We start from the raw sequence: 15,308 nt of genomic DNA, 5'->3' as shown, positions 1-15,308 counted from the left end.
TCAGCGATACTAAGTCCATGGTGGTGGCTTTATCATGGCCTGGGTGGTAGCCAGGCCACGGACGTGACTAGAGAAGGTGGGTCACTAGGGATGTGGTCTGGAGAACTGTGCTTCTGTCTTTGAATCCCCTCATTCGTTCCTCTCTCTGCTCCCTGCCACCATGACATGAGATCTGGGAAACCCCAGCCTGACACGAACTAAACTGTGAACAAATATATCTTCCTTCCTCTGAGTTCTGTGGTCAGTTGTCTTCAATTATTTCACTGAAAATGTTGGCCGAGGCAGAAAAGATAATCTCTGAAGGGAGTGGTCATCAGGAGACTGAGCGAATCTGCAAAAAGGACGATTTGAACTAGGGTGGCTGGCAGTGGGGACAGAAAAAGGAAGGCAGATTTAGTTTACATTTTGGATGCAGAACTGAAATGGATACAGAGAGGATGCACGTGGAGGGCGAGAAGGCAGTGACGATTCTCACGTGCTCGACATGAGCAGCTTGATGGACGCAGACACTAGGCGCGAGATGGAGGGGGAAGAGAAAAGGCTCATGGAGACAGCTTGAGAGCTGGCCTGGAGACGGCCAGTGAGAGGTGCGAGTGGTGACGCTGACGCAGGCAACTGACTCCGGAGCTGGACTCAGAGTCTGCGCCGGGGTTGCCAGCCTGGGAAGTACTGGCTTGTTGAAGACGTTGCAAAGTGATAGAATGGACAAAAATACCTAAGGGAGGACTTTAAGGAAAAAGATAGGAGCGTCTTAGGAATAAGTCCTAAAGAATCCTAGTATTTAAAATGAAAGCACCTTGCCAGCAGTGGTGGCATACACTGACGATCCCAGTTCTTGGGAGGTAGAAACAGGAGGACCACAGGTTTACAGCCAACCTCAACAACTCAGGGAGGCTCTCTGCAACTTAATGGTACTCTGTTTCAAAATTAAAAATAAAATAGGAAAAATAAAATAAAATAAAATAGGGCTGGGGGTATAACTCAAGAGGTAGAAAGCCCCTGGACTCAAGCCCCAGTACCACAAACAAAGTAAGTAAATAAACAAATAGAGTAAAACAAAAGAGCCTAAAAAGAAATGGCAAAAGGGGTGGAGAGCGCTGGGATATGTTGTCAGAGAAGCCAAGTGAAGGGGCAGGGTGAAGCTATCACTCCAGCTGAGACGCCCAGTACAGACGGCGGCCGATGTTTTAGCAGCCGTCCTCCTTCCTTCTCCAGGGCACACAGCAACAACTCATTTCTCTAACTCTTGGGAAGAACAAAGAAAACCCCAAAATACCAAGTTAGAAGAAAGACTTTTAAAAAGTTAACTTATTGTATCTTCTTCCCAATTTTTCTAATCTGGATTTACATGTCCTACTTTGATTTATACTGCACTGAATAAAAAGCGGTAAATCTCGAAGACTGAGCACCACATTAGAGCAGGGGGGAGATGGACAGGATCAAGTCGTGAATACGTAATTCAGAAGGAAACCACAGCGGTTTAAGTGGGGTAATACATTTCATTTCATGCCACAGAAGTGGCACAGAAATCAATAAAGCACACAGCCACAACAGAATTATTAAGACAATATCATATGCAGGAAAAATTATTACTACAGCTTCAAATACTTATTACAGACTTAGTGAGTGGTATACAAGGCCATCCCAGCTATTTTTAAAAACTCTTTTAAGGAAACTCATTAGAATAGAGTCTTAGCTTTAGAATGAAGATGCAGTCCTTTGAAAGCAATAAAATGGCACCAGATGTGATTTGTTTTAAGCCATGTATAAAAGACAAACCGAATGGGTAGGAACACTCCTAAATATTAAAGTGCTATAGTTTAGATAGAGAAGTGATTTAATGTGTGCTTGCTTAGAATTATAAACCTAATCAGTTAAAAAAGCAAAACAAAAAAGGGAATGTACACACATTCTAAAATAAGCCATGGGAGAGAAAGTCTCTCTGTCCATTCCATAGATGCTCTTATCTGCTATGCTGAACAACCACTGCAGATGTGTGTCAGTCAGCAAAATGACACTGCATTACACTGAGGGGGGAGAGAGAAAGATAGATAGATAGATAGAGATAGAGATAGAGAGAGAGAGAGCGAGCGCGCGCGCGCTTGTGTGTGTGTGTGTGTGTGTGTGTGTGTGTGTGTGTGTGTGTGTGTGTGTGTACATATACATAGGTGGTACTGGGGTTCCTGGAAGCCCTCCTACTTCTGGGCTACACTCCCAGACCTATTTTTGTATTTTTTAATTTGGAAACAGGGTCTCTTAAGCCAGTGCGGCTGACTACGAACCTGCGCGATCCTCCTGTCTCCGCCTCCCAAGCGCGGGGATTACAAGCGTGCGCCACCACGCTTGCTAGAAGAGCACATATTTAAATTAGGAAAATGAAGAGAAAGGCAGAGAAAAGAGGGAATAAACAAATAATTTAAATTTATATAATCCTGAAAAATTGTTAAAAATAAATTTGAAATTTTAAGATGTCATGTATGTTTTATTAGTGTTTCATAACCGTTTTATACATTTTAATTTTTTGTCCACAAACTTTTTTTTTCGGTACTGGGGATGGAATCCAGGGGCATTCTACTTCCAAGCTACATCCCCAGCCCTACTTTGTAGTCTTTATTTTGAAACAGAGTCTCACTGAGCTGCAAAGGATCTCACTAAGTATCTGAGGCTGTCCTCAAACTGCGATCTTCCTGTCTCAGCCTCCCAAATGCTGGGATTACAAGTATGCGTCACCACACCCGGCTTCACAAACTATTTTTGATACAGTTGTTTTGATATCAGTGTGTAATTTTATATTCTCTTTTCAATTAACATTATTTGAATGCCTTCTGAATTTCTACTTTTTTTTTTTTTTTTTTGGTGGTACTGGGGTTCCTGGAAGCCCTTCTTCCTCCGGGCTACACTCCCAGACCTATTTTATATTTTTGAAACAGGGTCTGTTACGCCAGCACGGCTGGCTTCGAACCTGCGCGATCCTCCTGTCTCTGCCTCCCAAGCGCGGGGATTACAAGCGTGCGCCACCACGCCCGGCCTACTTATTTTTTATAATATTTTTAATGTTTATAGGATCTTGCACTGAGTTGACAGGGTACATAGTTGACGTGACTTGACCTTTCCCTTATTTTACTCCAAATATAACTCTTTCCTGAAGATAAAATCCCAGATAACAACATTCTACTTGCCTTTTTATCACATATTTCAAATATATATCTTAACAAAATCCAGAACTGTCACTGTTTTAAAAAGCACTTCTAATTACAAAGACCGTGTATACTTATAGCATACATCATGTTTTGATAGACGGGTATACATCGCTGAATAACTGTCAGGCTAATCAGAATACCCATCACTTCATTTCACATGCTTATTCTTTTCTGTGTGTGTGGTGAGAACACTTATGTAAATTCAAGTGCTTAGGAAAATGCATACACGAATAAACAAAAAATGTCAACAATGAGACAAAACATACACTGGGAAGTCCTGGCCTGGCATTCAAGGACCTCAGTCAGGAGTCTGGCCTGAGAAGACAAGAAGGCTAGCTGCACAACTGAGGAATCCCACGTGTGAATCTGCTCTTGACGAGTGACTTGATTTCGGTCCCTTATCGTGTCCTCTTCCTTCCAACTTGAGTTCTCCATACCTGCTCTGCTCATCAAACATACTTTGCTCCTACCTAAATCCTGTTTGAGACTACTTCAGGTCTCCCAGCAGAAAAGACCTCTTTTTACACATTACTAATTTTACACTTACCTAACAAAGCAATGATTTTTACCATTGATCTTGTCCTATCTTCTTGTCTTCCCCATGAAGCTCTCTTACTGCCAGGAAAGGACGAAATCCACAGTCATCACTGAATAAGGCTTTATTAATTTTATTCTCTAGGACCAATGGCGCACTGGAGACAGCAATTCTGTAACACTCTTCCCTTCCTGACAGGTAAGAGAATTTTTAGCACCTGACACGGTCATCCATTTCCAGCTTTCCATGTAGGCCAGATAGTCCTATGAGTAACTTCTGGCCAAAGGGATGTATGATGCTCTTTATATGGAAACCCCAGTCCCTTCTACCCTTCTATTATCTGGAATGCTAAACCTACAGCAAACCATTCTAGACTTTTCCAATTTGGTCAAGATCTTGTGGCGGGTGGATAACAAGAAAGGATTCCGGGTCTGACACTTCTATGAGGCAGAAGAACCATGACAGCTCAGCCCACTACTTGAGAAATAAACTGTCTTCTTATTTAATCCCTTGTTATTTGGGGGGGGGAAACAGCTCTCTTTTACAACAGGTGTACAGAATTTTCTAACTAAATCAAGCCCATGAAAACGTTAAAGTTAGAGGCAAAAAACTTTATTTTTGTCTTTTGGACAGAGGATCCATAATTTTTAAAACATTTAAGAAAAATTATATGAACCCCAAAAGATCAGGTTCACCGATCATGGCAAGGACTTAAGTGCCAATATGCTTAATTTTATTAAGAAGAGAACATAGTATTTTTAAATCGACATTTGAGGAAAATCATTTTTAAACACTGCTGATGTTCTTTCTCAGCTTTCTAGCACCAGGGCAGCAACAAACGAAGCCAAGTTAAGTGCAATTCAAAGTAAATTATGCCACTACAATACAATCATCTCAACACTAAACCTTCCCTCGATTTCTCCTAGCTTCTGGCCCAATTAAAATAATATTAAGCAAATATGCTTCTTACACCAGCAAAAATATATAAATACACAGTCAACTGAAAATAAGGAAAATAGGTAAATTCTTACTTCACAGATTTCTTACAAAACTTATTTGCCATTCTACCCCGAAACTTAAGAAAGTGGAACTTAAAATTGGACATAAAAATCTAAGCAGTCAAAGCATTTGATTTCACAGTTTCTAGCAATGAATTCAAATTCTCAAGTGCTCACTCAAAATCCAAAATAAGGTTGGCAGTTTGAGAGGTGATCGCAAGGTTTCTGGGGTAAAATGGAGAAGATACCAGGTCTGAAAGGTTCATAACTTAGTGAAGTATGACTCAAATGGAAAAAGAAGGTAAAAATACATTTATTTCTATATATTTAAAGTAAAAAAGCAGGAACTTACAGCAGTAGAATTCTTATATTTAAATAAGAAATTCTTATATTTAAGAAGAATAAACGTAAAGTCCTGCAAGTACATTAAATAATTGAACGTAGAACAAGTATAGGGAGACAGCCTTGTGAAGAAGATCTGAAAAAGCCAAAATGTGCCTATTTTTTAAAACTGCAGTCTTAGAACAAATTATCAGTTCAATAAATAATTTTTTTGTGTGGGTCTGGGGATGGAATCCAGGGGCATTCGATCTCCGAGCTATTTTGAAACCGGGTCTCACTAAGATACAGAGGGCCTCACTTAGTAGCTGAGGCTGTCTGAAAACCTTGATCCTCCTGTTTCAGCCTCCCGAATGCTAGGATTACAAGCATGCACCACCACGCCTGGTTTTGCAATAAATAATTTTAAATTCCAAAGGCCAAAAGTATAAAAGACAACTGAAACATTACATCCAGTTCTGAAGCCAGATTTTATTTTATTTATTGTTTTTTGTTTATTTATTTATTTATTTATTGGATTGAGGCCAGGGGCATTATGCCTCTGAGCTACATACCCAGTCCTTTTTTATTTTTTAGTTTGAAAAGAGGTTTCACTAAGTTGCAGGCGGCCTCAATAAACTGCTGAGACTGGCGATGAAACTGGGATCTTCCTGTCTCAGCCTCTTAAGTACCAGGATTACAGTCATGTGACAGTAAGCCCACTGGATGCCAAATTTTATAATGGATGCTGTCAAATATAGACCATTTAGGAAGATAATAAAAAGACTGAATAAAATTATCTGTTGTAAAGAATGGTTGAAATAACCTAGGTAATCAAGCCAAATTAAATTTAGGACACTCAGGCCGGGTGTGGTGGCGCACGCTTGTAATCCCTGTGCTTGGGAGGCGGAGACAGGAGGATCGCACTGGTTCGGAGCCAGCCTCACTGGCTTAAGAGACCCTGTTTCCAAATAAAAAATATAAAATAGGTCTGGAAGTGTAGCCCGGAGATAGAAGGGCTTCCAGGAACCCCAGTACCACCAAAAACAAAACAAAACAAAACAAAACAAAAATTAAGGACAGTCAAGTTTTCAAAGCCCTGAAGGAATCTCATGAGCAAATTTATACATTTGTGTGTTTCTCTCAAGCACAAACCCAGAGCCAATATATGCACATTATTGGTAGGCAGACTCCACAACTGACAATCTTTCTAAAAATGAAGCAGCAAGAACTCTGCTCCCTCTGGAGGTATGAAGCCCACAAGTTCTCTTTCAGGGCTACTGTAAAAAGAATTCTTATATTGGGAAGAACTCTGCAGCAGAATGACAGAGATGTCTATCTATAGCAGCAATTCATGGTAGATGAAGGTAAAGTGCTTTCTTAAGGAATCAGTTTATATTTTCCCTTAGGAACTGAATCACATTTTAAACATTTTGTAAAACCAAAAAGCTATGTGATTTTTGTGAAGCGAGTCTGATTGTTCCATTCAGACTTGGGCTTAGTTTGTCCTTCTGCATAGAGTTTGTGTTGAAAGAAAACTCTCTCCACTGCTAGGGCTCAACCATACTTGACATGTGTCACTGTGTATGGAGGATGTTACTAGTCACTTGCAAGTGAACACTGCATGACAAGGTGACCAGGACCTTTTATGCAAAGCACGCCCATATTCTAAAGTCTGTCCTGAATAGAACGGTGTCCTGTGTACCGTTCCAGACTGTTGGGACTGAGAGCCAGCAGGGAGGGGAGAGGCTTTAATTAATTCCAGAGCCTACACTGGCAGGACAGACAGGGCTTGGCAGACTTGGAGGCCCATAGACAGCATATCTAGTAAATGACTCTAGAATGAGGCAAGAGAAGATGGAAGACTATTGGACAAGTCAAGGTGCATTAAAAAACACTATACAGTTTTTCTGGCTCTGTATTTTCTCAACTACCTACCTGGGTCTATCACACCCTGACATTTTTTTTCTTTCTTTCTTTCTTTTTTTTTTTTTTTGTGGTACTTGGGATGGAACCCAGAGGATTTCTACCTCTGGGCTATACTCCCAGACCTATTTTATACTTTATTTGGAAACAGGGTCTCACTAAGTTGCTGAGACCCTCACTAAGTAGCTGAGGCTGGCTTCGAACCTGTGTGATCCTCCTGTCTCAGCCTCCCAAGCGCTGGGATTACAAGCATGTGTCACCACGCCCAGTGACCCTGACATTTTATTACAAATGTATCATAAAGGCAATACAATCCTCAAGAAGACTATGTGTGTGTGCATGTGTGTATGTGTGTATGTATATTACTGGGAATTAAGCTCAGTGGCATTCTACCACTGAGCTACATTCCCAGCACTTTTTTAAAATTTTGAAATAGGATCTCGATAAGTTGCTGAAGCTGGCCTCGAACCTGTGATCTCAGCTCAGGAGGATTTTGTATTGGAAAAATGCCTTTTGGAGGCTAACTACTTTAAACCTTAGCACTGAGGAGGAGAAAGGAACCAAAGTGCGTAAGAGATGAGGGGGTTCCAGGAAAGGTGCGGTGCTAAAAGAGGAAATGGAAAATCTGAACAGATTTCTATAAGAACTTAGAAATGGAGCATAGATTCAGGAGCAGATTCACCTCTACAGCAACTGAATGAAGGAGGCACAGGAAGCACACTGCTTTAGCCACGTGGTGCCTCCATCTTCTTTCCCCTCAGTTTTCTACTCGTGCTCTTCTCTATTTGTCTTCCTTGTCCTTTTCCTTTCATCTTCCTAGCTGACTGTGTGTTTATGTTTCCTGTCTTTTCCTGCCAGATGAGGGGTGTGACTCCATCTCAAAAAAAAAAAAAAAAAAAAAAAAAAAAAAGGCAGTGACCTGTCCTAAGTGGCAAATGGTATAAACTGAAGCCAGCAGTGTTAATGAAGATAAATGATATGCCAGGCATAAAAAGCTATGTGGTATATAACAATGACTGAAAGTATTCACTCCCAGGAGACTTATACTCTGACAGGACTAATGCACACTCAACACAAAAAAGAAAAGTGTAATGGCTCATTGTATGTTCAACATGGCTGGGCTCTGGTACCCTGTTCTTTGGTCAAACACCTCTTTAGCTAGATATTGCCATGAAGGTATTTGCAGATACGACTAACATTTATGATCAACTGACTCCAAAGAAAGCAGATCATCCTCCATAACATGAGCAGGATTCATATAACTGGGTAAAAGCCTTACAAAGACTGCATTTTCCAACATAGAAAGAATTCTGCTTCCTACCTGTGAATTCAGGATTCAAGACTACAACATCAATATCTACCCAAATTTCCAGCTTGTCAACCTGCCCTATAGACTGCAGACTTGGTAGCCCCTACAATCACCAAAGCCAGTTCCCTATGATCAGTGCCTCTCCCCATACATACATACATACACATATGTATATGTATATTTTTGGATAGGTATATACATATATATGTAGGACTATCTTCCTATCATATGTCTCATGAGTTTTGCAGAGCACCCTAATACACTAGTAAATAAGGATGAAGTCAATTATTCTTCCAATTTAAGAGAGTTAATGACTCTCCCCAGTCCTATTCCAGACAAGCTTTGTCTCCAATTCCTAAGAGTATCATCCACTTAGCTGATATTCATTTTACATAAGTCAATGAAAAGTTACTGGCTTTAAAGTTCTCCTATACTCTGTTCTTAAGAGTTTATTCTATTAATTTCTCTTGCATTTTTTTTATTTCTCAAAGGACTTAAAACATAATGGCCAACATCATGAGTCTGTAAAATCTTTCTGCTACCAAGAAAAGGTTCTGTCAATTTAGATGCGAGGTCTTCCTTCCCTAATAAAATGTTTTCATTTACCCATGACATGTAGTCTCAAGCTTTTGTATGTATGTTTCCACATCAAAAAGGTCTATTTTAATTCCAAATGTTTTTCATTTCCTTGTTAAGGTTGTCATGGAGTTTTTTCCTTCTTCCTCTAAGTCATTTGGCAGTGAAGATACAGCTTTAAATCATTATAGCTAGTTAACAATATAGTATTAGTTTAAGTCATCTCTGACTTATAGGAAATGTGTGTTAAAAATGGCAACTGCAAAGTACAAATCAGTAATGTCATACTGCCCCTCTATTTTGGTGCATGATGTACACTAAATACCAGGTGTTGCTTTTCTCTGATATTTGAGACTGATAGCTTGTCTGTTACTACTCCCACCATCATTATGTTTAATCTACACTCATCTATGACACATTGCAAATTGCTGATTTTATAACTACTCTGTATGTAAATAATATGAATAAGAAAAAGAATACCCAAATAGGATAATCTCCACTTTCTTATAAAACCAAACCTGCAGCCTGGCATGGTGGCGCACGCTTGTAACCCCGGCGCTTGGGAGGCTGAGACAGGAGGATCGCACAGGTTCGAAGCCAACCTCAGCTACTTAGTGAGGCTCTCAGCAACTTAGTGAGACCTTTTCCAAATAAAGTATAAAATAGGTCTGGGAGTATGCCCCGGAGGTAGAAAAGCCCCTGGGTTCCACCCTCAGTATCATAAAAAAAAAAAAAAAACCTGCTCAGACGAATGGTCCTTTATCAGAACAAGGCCAAAGTCCTACAGCAAGCTCTGAGGTGCGCTTACAGAGCAAGGAAGAAAACTCAAAATTCACTCATAATCAGAGTAACTGTAGAGTCTATTTCATATACAAGTTAGAGCACCTCAACTACCATAAATCAAGTCAAAAGAGTTTAAAAAAAAACCCCAACAAAATAGAGAAGTTCTCACAAATTAATGTTGTAATTGTGGGTTGAAAGCCCTCCTCCCTCCTATGAAACATAACATAAAGTACTAAAGACATCTGTAAGGAATCAGATCCAGCATGTTAAGGCTTTAGTAATAGTTCAGACATGAACGTTCACTTTTATCATTTACTTGGCATGCAATTATCAGTCACAGATCACATGCAGCATGCAGTACATGGACAGCAGAGGTTAACAACCTGGAAGCATAGGATCTGAGAATGTGAGAGCAAGTTAAGGACAAGAGCTCCTCTCCATTGTCACTGAGGGCCGAGAAGCAACGCTGAAGCGTGGAGCAGTGAGAGTGGGGGGAATACAGTTTGTCCAACACATAAACATATCTCCGCAAGTGGCGGCAGGTATAACTGAAAGACAAAGGTAAAAGGAGAGAAACAGAAAGAGAGGAGTTTTCCTTTGAAAGTAATGCCATTCTTTATGTCCTCAGAGCTGTCTGTGTATCTTCATTAGATGGTGCCCAAGAAAAACAAGTGTAAAAAGAGAATATAAATTTTTCTAAAGTAAGCAAACAACCCAAGTAAAAAATGGGCAAATGGTCTAAACAGACACCGCGTCAAAGAAGATATACAGATGGCAAAAAGGCATGTGAAAAGGTGCTCTACATCACGTCATTAGAGAAATACAAATTCAAACAACAGTGAGCTGGGCGTGGTGGCACACTCTTGTAATCCCAGCATTTGGGAGGCTGAGACAGGAGGATTGCGGTTTGTGGACAGCCTCAGCTACTTGGTGAGGCTCTCTGCAACTCAGTGAGACCCTGCTTCAAAATGAATAAAAAAATACGGCTAGAGTGTAGCTGGGTTCCATTCCCAGTACTGCAAAAAAAAAAAAAAAAAAGGGGGGGGGAGGAGAAAGAAAAAAACATCAGTGAGACACCAGTACAGACCCACGAGAATAGCCAAATCCAGAACACTAACACCATCACATGCTATAAGGATGGGGAACAACAAGGACTCTCACTCATTGTTAGAAGAAATGTAAAATGGCACTGTCACTTTGGAAAACAATTTGACAGTTTCTTAGAAAACTGAACACACTCTTACCATAAATTCAGCAATTGTGCTCCTTCAAATTTACCCAGAAAAGTTGAAAACTTATATCCACACAAAAACCTGCACATGGCTGTTTATAGTAGTTTTACTGATAATTACGAAAACTTGGAAGCAACCAAGAAGTCCTTAAGTAGGAAAATAGATAAACTGTTACAATCAATGGAGTATTATTCAGCACTAAAAAAAAATAAGCTATTAAGTTATGACAAGACATGTAGACTGCTTCCTGGAAAAAATCATGTATTAATGTAAAAATGGTCAGAGGTAAAATGATTGAATCATGAAGGTTTTAATCTCATCAACAGATAAACCCATTGATGAATTACTGGATTTATTGGGTGGTAAGATAGGCAGATAGGGTATAGCTGGAGGAGATAGGTCACTTGGGGGTGTGGCCTTGATGTGTCTCTCACTACACACACACACACACACACACACACACACACACACACACACACACCCCTCATTCTTTACCCTGGCTCTCTGTTTTCTGCCACCACGCCCTGAGTTACACAGACATGATTACGCCAAAAATGAACTGAAATCTCCTTAACTGTGAGCAAATAAATCTTCCTTCCTTTAAATAGTAGTTGTCAGGTATTCTGGGTCACTGCAGGGAAAATGCTGACTGAAACACCAAGGCAAGAAGCCAGTCTTCAAAGTCTACATACTATGATTTCAAGTATGACATTCTAGAAAAGGTAAAACTATAAAGACAGTAGAAAGATCAGAAGTTTCCAGAAATTATGAGGGAAGAAACAAATGAATAAAGTACAGAGCTTTTAGGGCCATGGAAATATTTTATATGATACTATAATGGTGAATATATGTCATACATTTGTCCAAACCCACAGGACTTACAACAGCAAAAGAGAGCTTTAGGGTAAACACTGTAAACTTTAGATGATAATGATGTGTCAATTCAGGCTCCTCATTTGTCGAAACAAATGCACCACTCTATTATGGGATGCTGGTAGTGGGGGAGGAGAAGAGGAACAGGGGGCATATGGAAACTCTTTGTTTCTTTTTTGGTCAATTTTATGGTGACCCTAAAACTGCTCTTAAAAAAAATTTAAAAAGAAAAAAAGATATATTCACAGGGAGAAAAGTCACAAACTATGATAGTGTCATTAGTGAACCATGTAAAATCTACTTTAGTAGAACAAGTGACAAAATATTTTCTCTTCACAGTGCTACAAATATATTCCTGGCAGATAGGTAATAATACCTAGCACTGAGGAGGATGCTAATGGCAAAGGAAATACTGGATTAGGAGTCAGAAAACTCAGAAGCCTAGACCCAGCTCAGCCATTAGGAACTTTATAAGGGTGGGTTTTTTATCTAAGCCTAAGTCCACAAAGAACAACACAAAAGTAAAAACTTGCAATTGCTCCAAATTTTGAAGTGGTATTACACAAAAGCAAAGGAATAAGAACAACGAGAATTATTACTATTATTACTGGCAAAGCAATTCACTGGTGCCACATCTCAGGCCACCTAAGCACAAGTTTGAAAGGGGAAAATGCAGAATCAGCCTGAGGAGGCGGACAACAGAACAGTGTGCACACCAGGTGATGCGCCCAGCTACTCGCCTTGAGAGCCATTCTAGGGAATCATGCCGCAAGTCTCTCAAGTCGCCGAAGGGCTGGCAGATGATTCTGAAAGTATGCCGAACTAAATCAAAATAAAACTAATACAGGAAAAGCTTTACAATAGGAAAATTTCCCCAAATAATCCATTCATTCATTTCACTGCTAACCAACCAGCTGGACAAGTACTGTCTACTACCTACTGCATGTACTGAAATCACAAATGTCTCAAGAGGGCTAATCAAGTTCAGGATAAGATAAATTTATTTGTTTGTTTATTATTTATTTATTTATTTTTTGGCGGTACTGGGGATGGAATCCAGGGGAATTCTACCTTTGAGCTGCACCCCCAGCCCTATATTTTTATTCGTGTGTGTGGGGGGGGTACTGGGGTTCCTGGAAGCCCTTCTACCTCCGGGCTACACTCCCAGACCTATTTTTAATATTTTTATTTGGAAACAGGGTCTCTTAAGCCAACGAGGCTGGCTTCGAACCTGCATGATCCTCCTGTCTCCGCCTCCCAAGCGCGGGGATTACAAGCGTGTGCCAGCACGCCCGGCTTATTCTTTATTTTGAAACAGGGTCTCACTGAGTTGCAAAGGGCCTCACTAAGTAGCTGAGGCTGTCTGCAAACCATGATCTTTCGGTCTCAGCCTCCTGAATGCTGAGATTACAAACATGTGCCACCACGCCCAGCTAGATAAGATAAATTTAAAAATCTTTTTCCCCCCAGTACTGGGAATGGAACCAAAGGGCATTCTACCTCAGAGCTACACTCCAGCCCTATTTTTTAACCTTTATTTCGAAACAGGGTGTCACTGAGTTGCAAAGGGCCTCACTAAGTAGCTGAGGCTGTCCGTGAACCGTGATCCTCCTGTCTCCACCTCGCAAATGCTGGGATTATAAGTGTGAGCCACCATGACCGGCTAATCTAAAAGTGTTTTAAAGAAGGCTTATACTTAAATATTTCTATTGACTCTTGGAAAGAACCCAGGACACAATCCACCAAAGGAGAGCAAAAACACGAAATCATAAAAATTGTATTCTTTAAAAGTGTTATTTACCATCACTTTAAACAAGTAATCAATAGTTATGTGTTGTTGTTTTTCCAGTACCAGGGATGGAACCCAGGGGCATTCTACCTCTAACTATATCCTTAACCCTATTTTTCAGTCTTTTTTAAATTTTTGAAACAGGGTCTCCCTGAGTTGCTAAAGGCCTTGCTAAGTAGCTGAGGCTGTCCTCGAACCGAGATCCTCCGGTCTCTGCCTTCTAAATGCTGGGATTACAAGCGTGCGCCACCATGCCTGGCAATAGTTAATATCATCATCAGAAACAGGACAAGCAGACATCTTGTTTTCTGATGATGACAGCATAACCAAAATCAAATCTGAAGGAAGCCGGGTATGGTGGTGCACACTTGTAATCCCAGCATTCGGGAGGCTGAAACTGGAGGATCGCGGAGGCTGAAACTGGAGGATTGTGGTTCGCAGACAGCCTCAGCTATTTAGTGAGGCCCTCCGCAACTTAGTGAGACCCTGTTTCAAAACAAAGAATAAAAAATAGGGCAGGGGATGTGGCTCGGAAGTAAAATGCCCCGGGGTTCCATCCCCAGACTCGCCAAAAAAAAAATCTGAAGGAATCAGACAAGCCCAAATAAGAGTGTGATTTTACCAAAAAAAAAAAAAAAAAAAAAAAAAAAAAAAAAAAAAAAATGGAGGAGGGAGGAAAATTCTGTATTTCTTAACTCTTAAAAGTAATGAGAAGCCGGGCATGGTGGCACACGCTTATAATCCCAGCACTTTGGAGGCTGAGACAGGAGGATCGCACAGGTTTAAAGCCAGCCTCAGCTACTTAGTGAGGCTCTCAGCAACTCAGTGAGACCGTTTTCCAAATAAAGTATAAAAAAGGTCTGGGAGTATAGCCCGGAGGTAGGAAGCCTCTGGGTTCCACCCCCAGTACCACCGAAAAAACAAACAAACAAAAAATCATTATGAGACTAGACTAAGAACTCTCAAAGTGCAAAGCCAGGCATAAATAATACCATTTTTTTTTTTTTTTTTTTGGTAAAATCACACTCTTATTTGGGCTTGTCTGATTCCTTCAGATTTTTTTTTTGGCGAGTCTGGGAATATAGTCCAGAGGTAGAAAGCCCCTGGGTTCCACCCCAGTACCAAAAAAAAAAAAAAAAAAAAAAAAAAAAAAGCCATGAAAGACAAAGACTGAGAGACTATTCCAAACAAAAGAATATGAACAAGCACAATTAACTATAAACTATCATTCTGATGTTGGATCCCCTATTACAGGGAAAAGGGCATTTTTCTCCCTACAGAGGAAATTAGCAGGGAAAATGATAAAATTTGAAAGCTGGTAGATTAAGCAATAGTTTTTAAAATCAATGGCAACTTCCCAATTTTGAATGTCTTTTTTGTTTGTTTGTTTGTTTGTTTGTTTAAGAAATACACACTGAGCCGGGTGTGGTGGCACATGCTTGTAATCCCAGCATTTGGGAGGCTGACACAGGAGGATCGCGGTTCACGGATGACAGCCATAGCTACTTAGTGAGGCCCTTTGCAGCTCAGTGAGACCCTGTTTCAAAATAAATAATAAGAAAAAATTAGGGCTGGACGTGTAGCTCAGAGGTAGAGTGCCCCTGGCGCCATCCCTAGTACCACTAAAAGAAAAAAACCACACACACTGAAGAATTTAGTGGTATGATACATCACATCTACAAATTCACTCTTGAACAAAAAGAAAGATAAATATAACGATAAAGCAAATGTGGCAAATGTTTACCATCTGTGGAATCTGAGTGAAAGGT

At 40.3% G+C, this 15,308-nt stretch overlaps 1 protein-coding gene across 1 annotated transcript in view; it reads right to left on the bottom strand.

The window, feature by feature from the left end:
- DYM (dymeclin) overlaps positions 1 to 15,308 on the bottom strand; it is a gene marked incomplete at its 3' end in the record, with an annotated part of 378,817 nt that overhangs the window by 176,133 nt on the left and 187,376 nt on the right. Inside the window, exon 13 of the mRNA XM_080714686.1 lies at positions 10,029 to 10,193. Within this exon, the coding sequence (XP_080570812.1) occupies positions 10,029 to 10,193 (165 nt within the window). The remainder of the gene's footprint in view (positions 1 to 10,028; positions 10,194 to 15,308) is intronic.

This window comes from Muscardinus avellanarius (assembly GCF_963383645.1).
Source record: "Muscardinus avellanarius genome assembly, chromosome: 17".
NCBI classification, from domain to species: Eukaryota; Metazoa; Chordata; class Mammalia; order Rodentia; family Gliridae; genus Muscardinus; species Muscardinus avellanarius.
The sequence above is the reverse complement of the archived record's forward strand: the minus strand, read 5'-3'. Positions and strand labels throughout refer to the sequence as shown.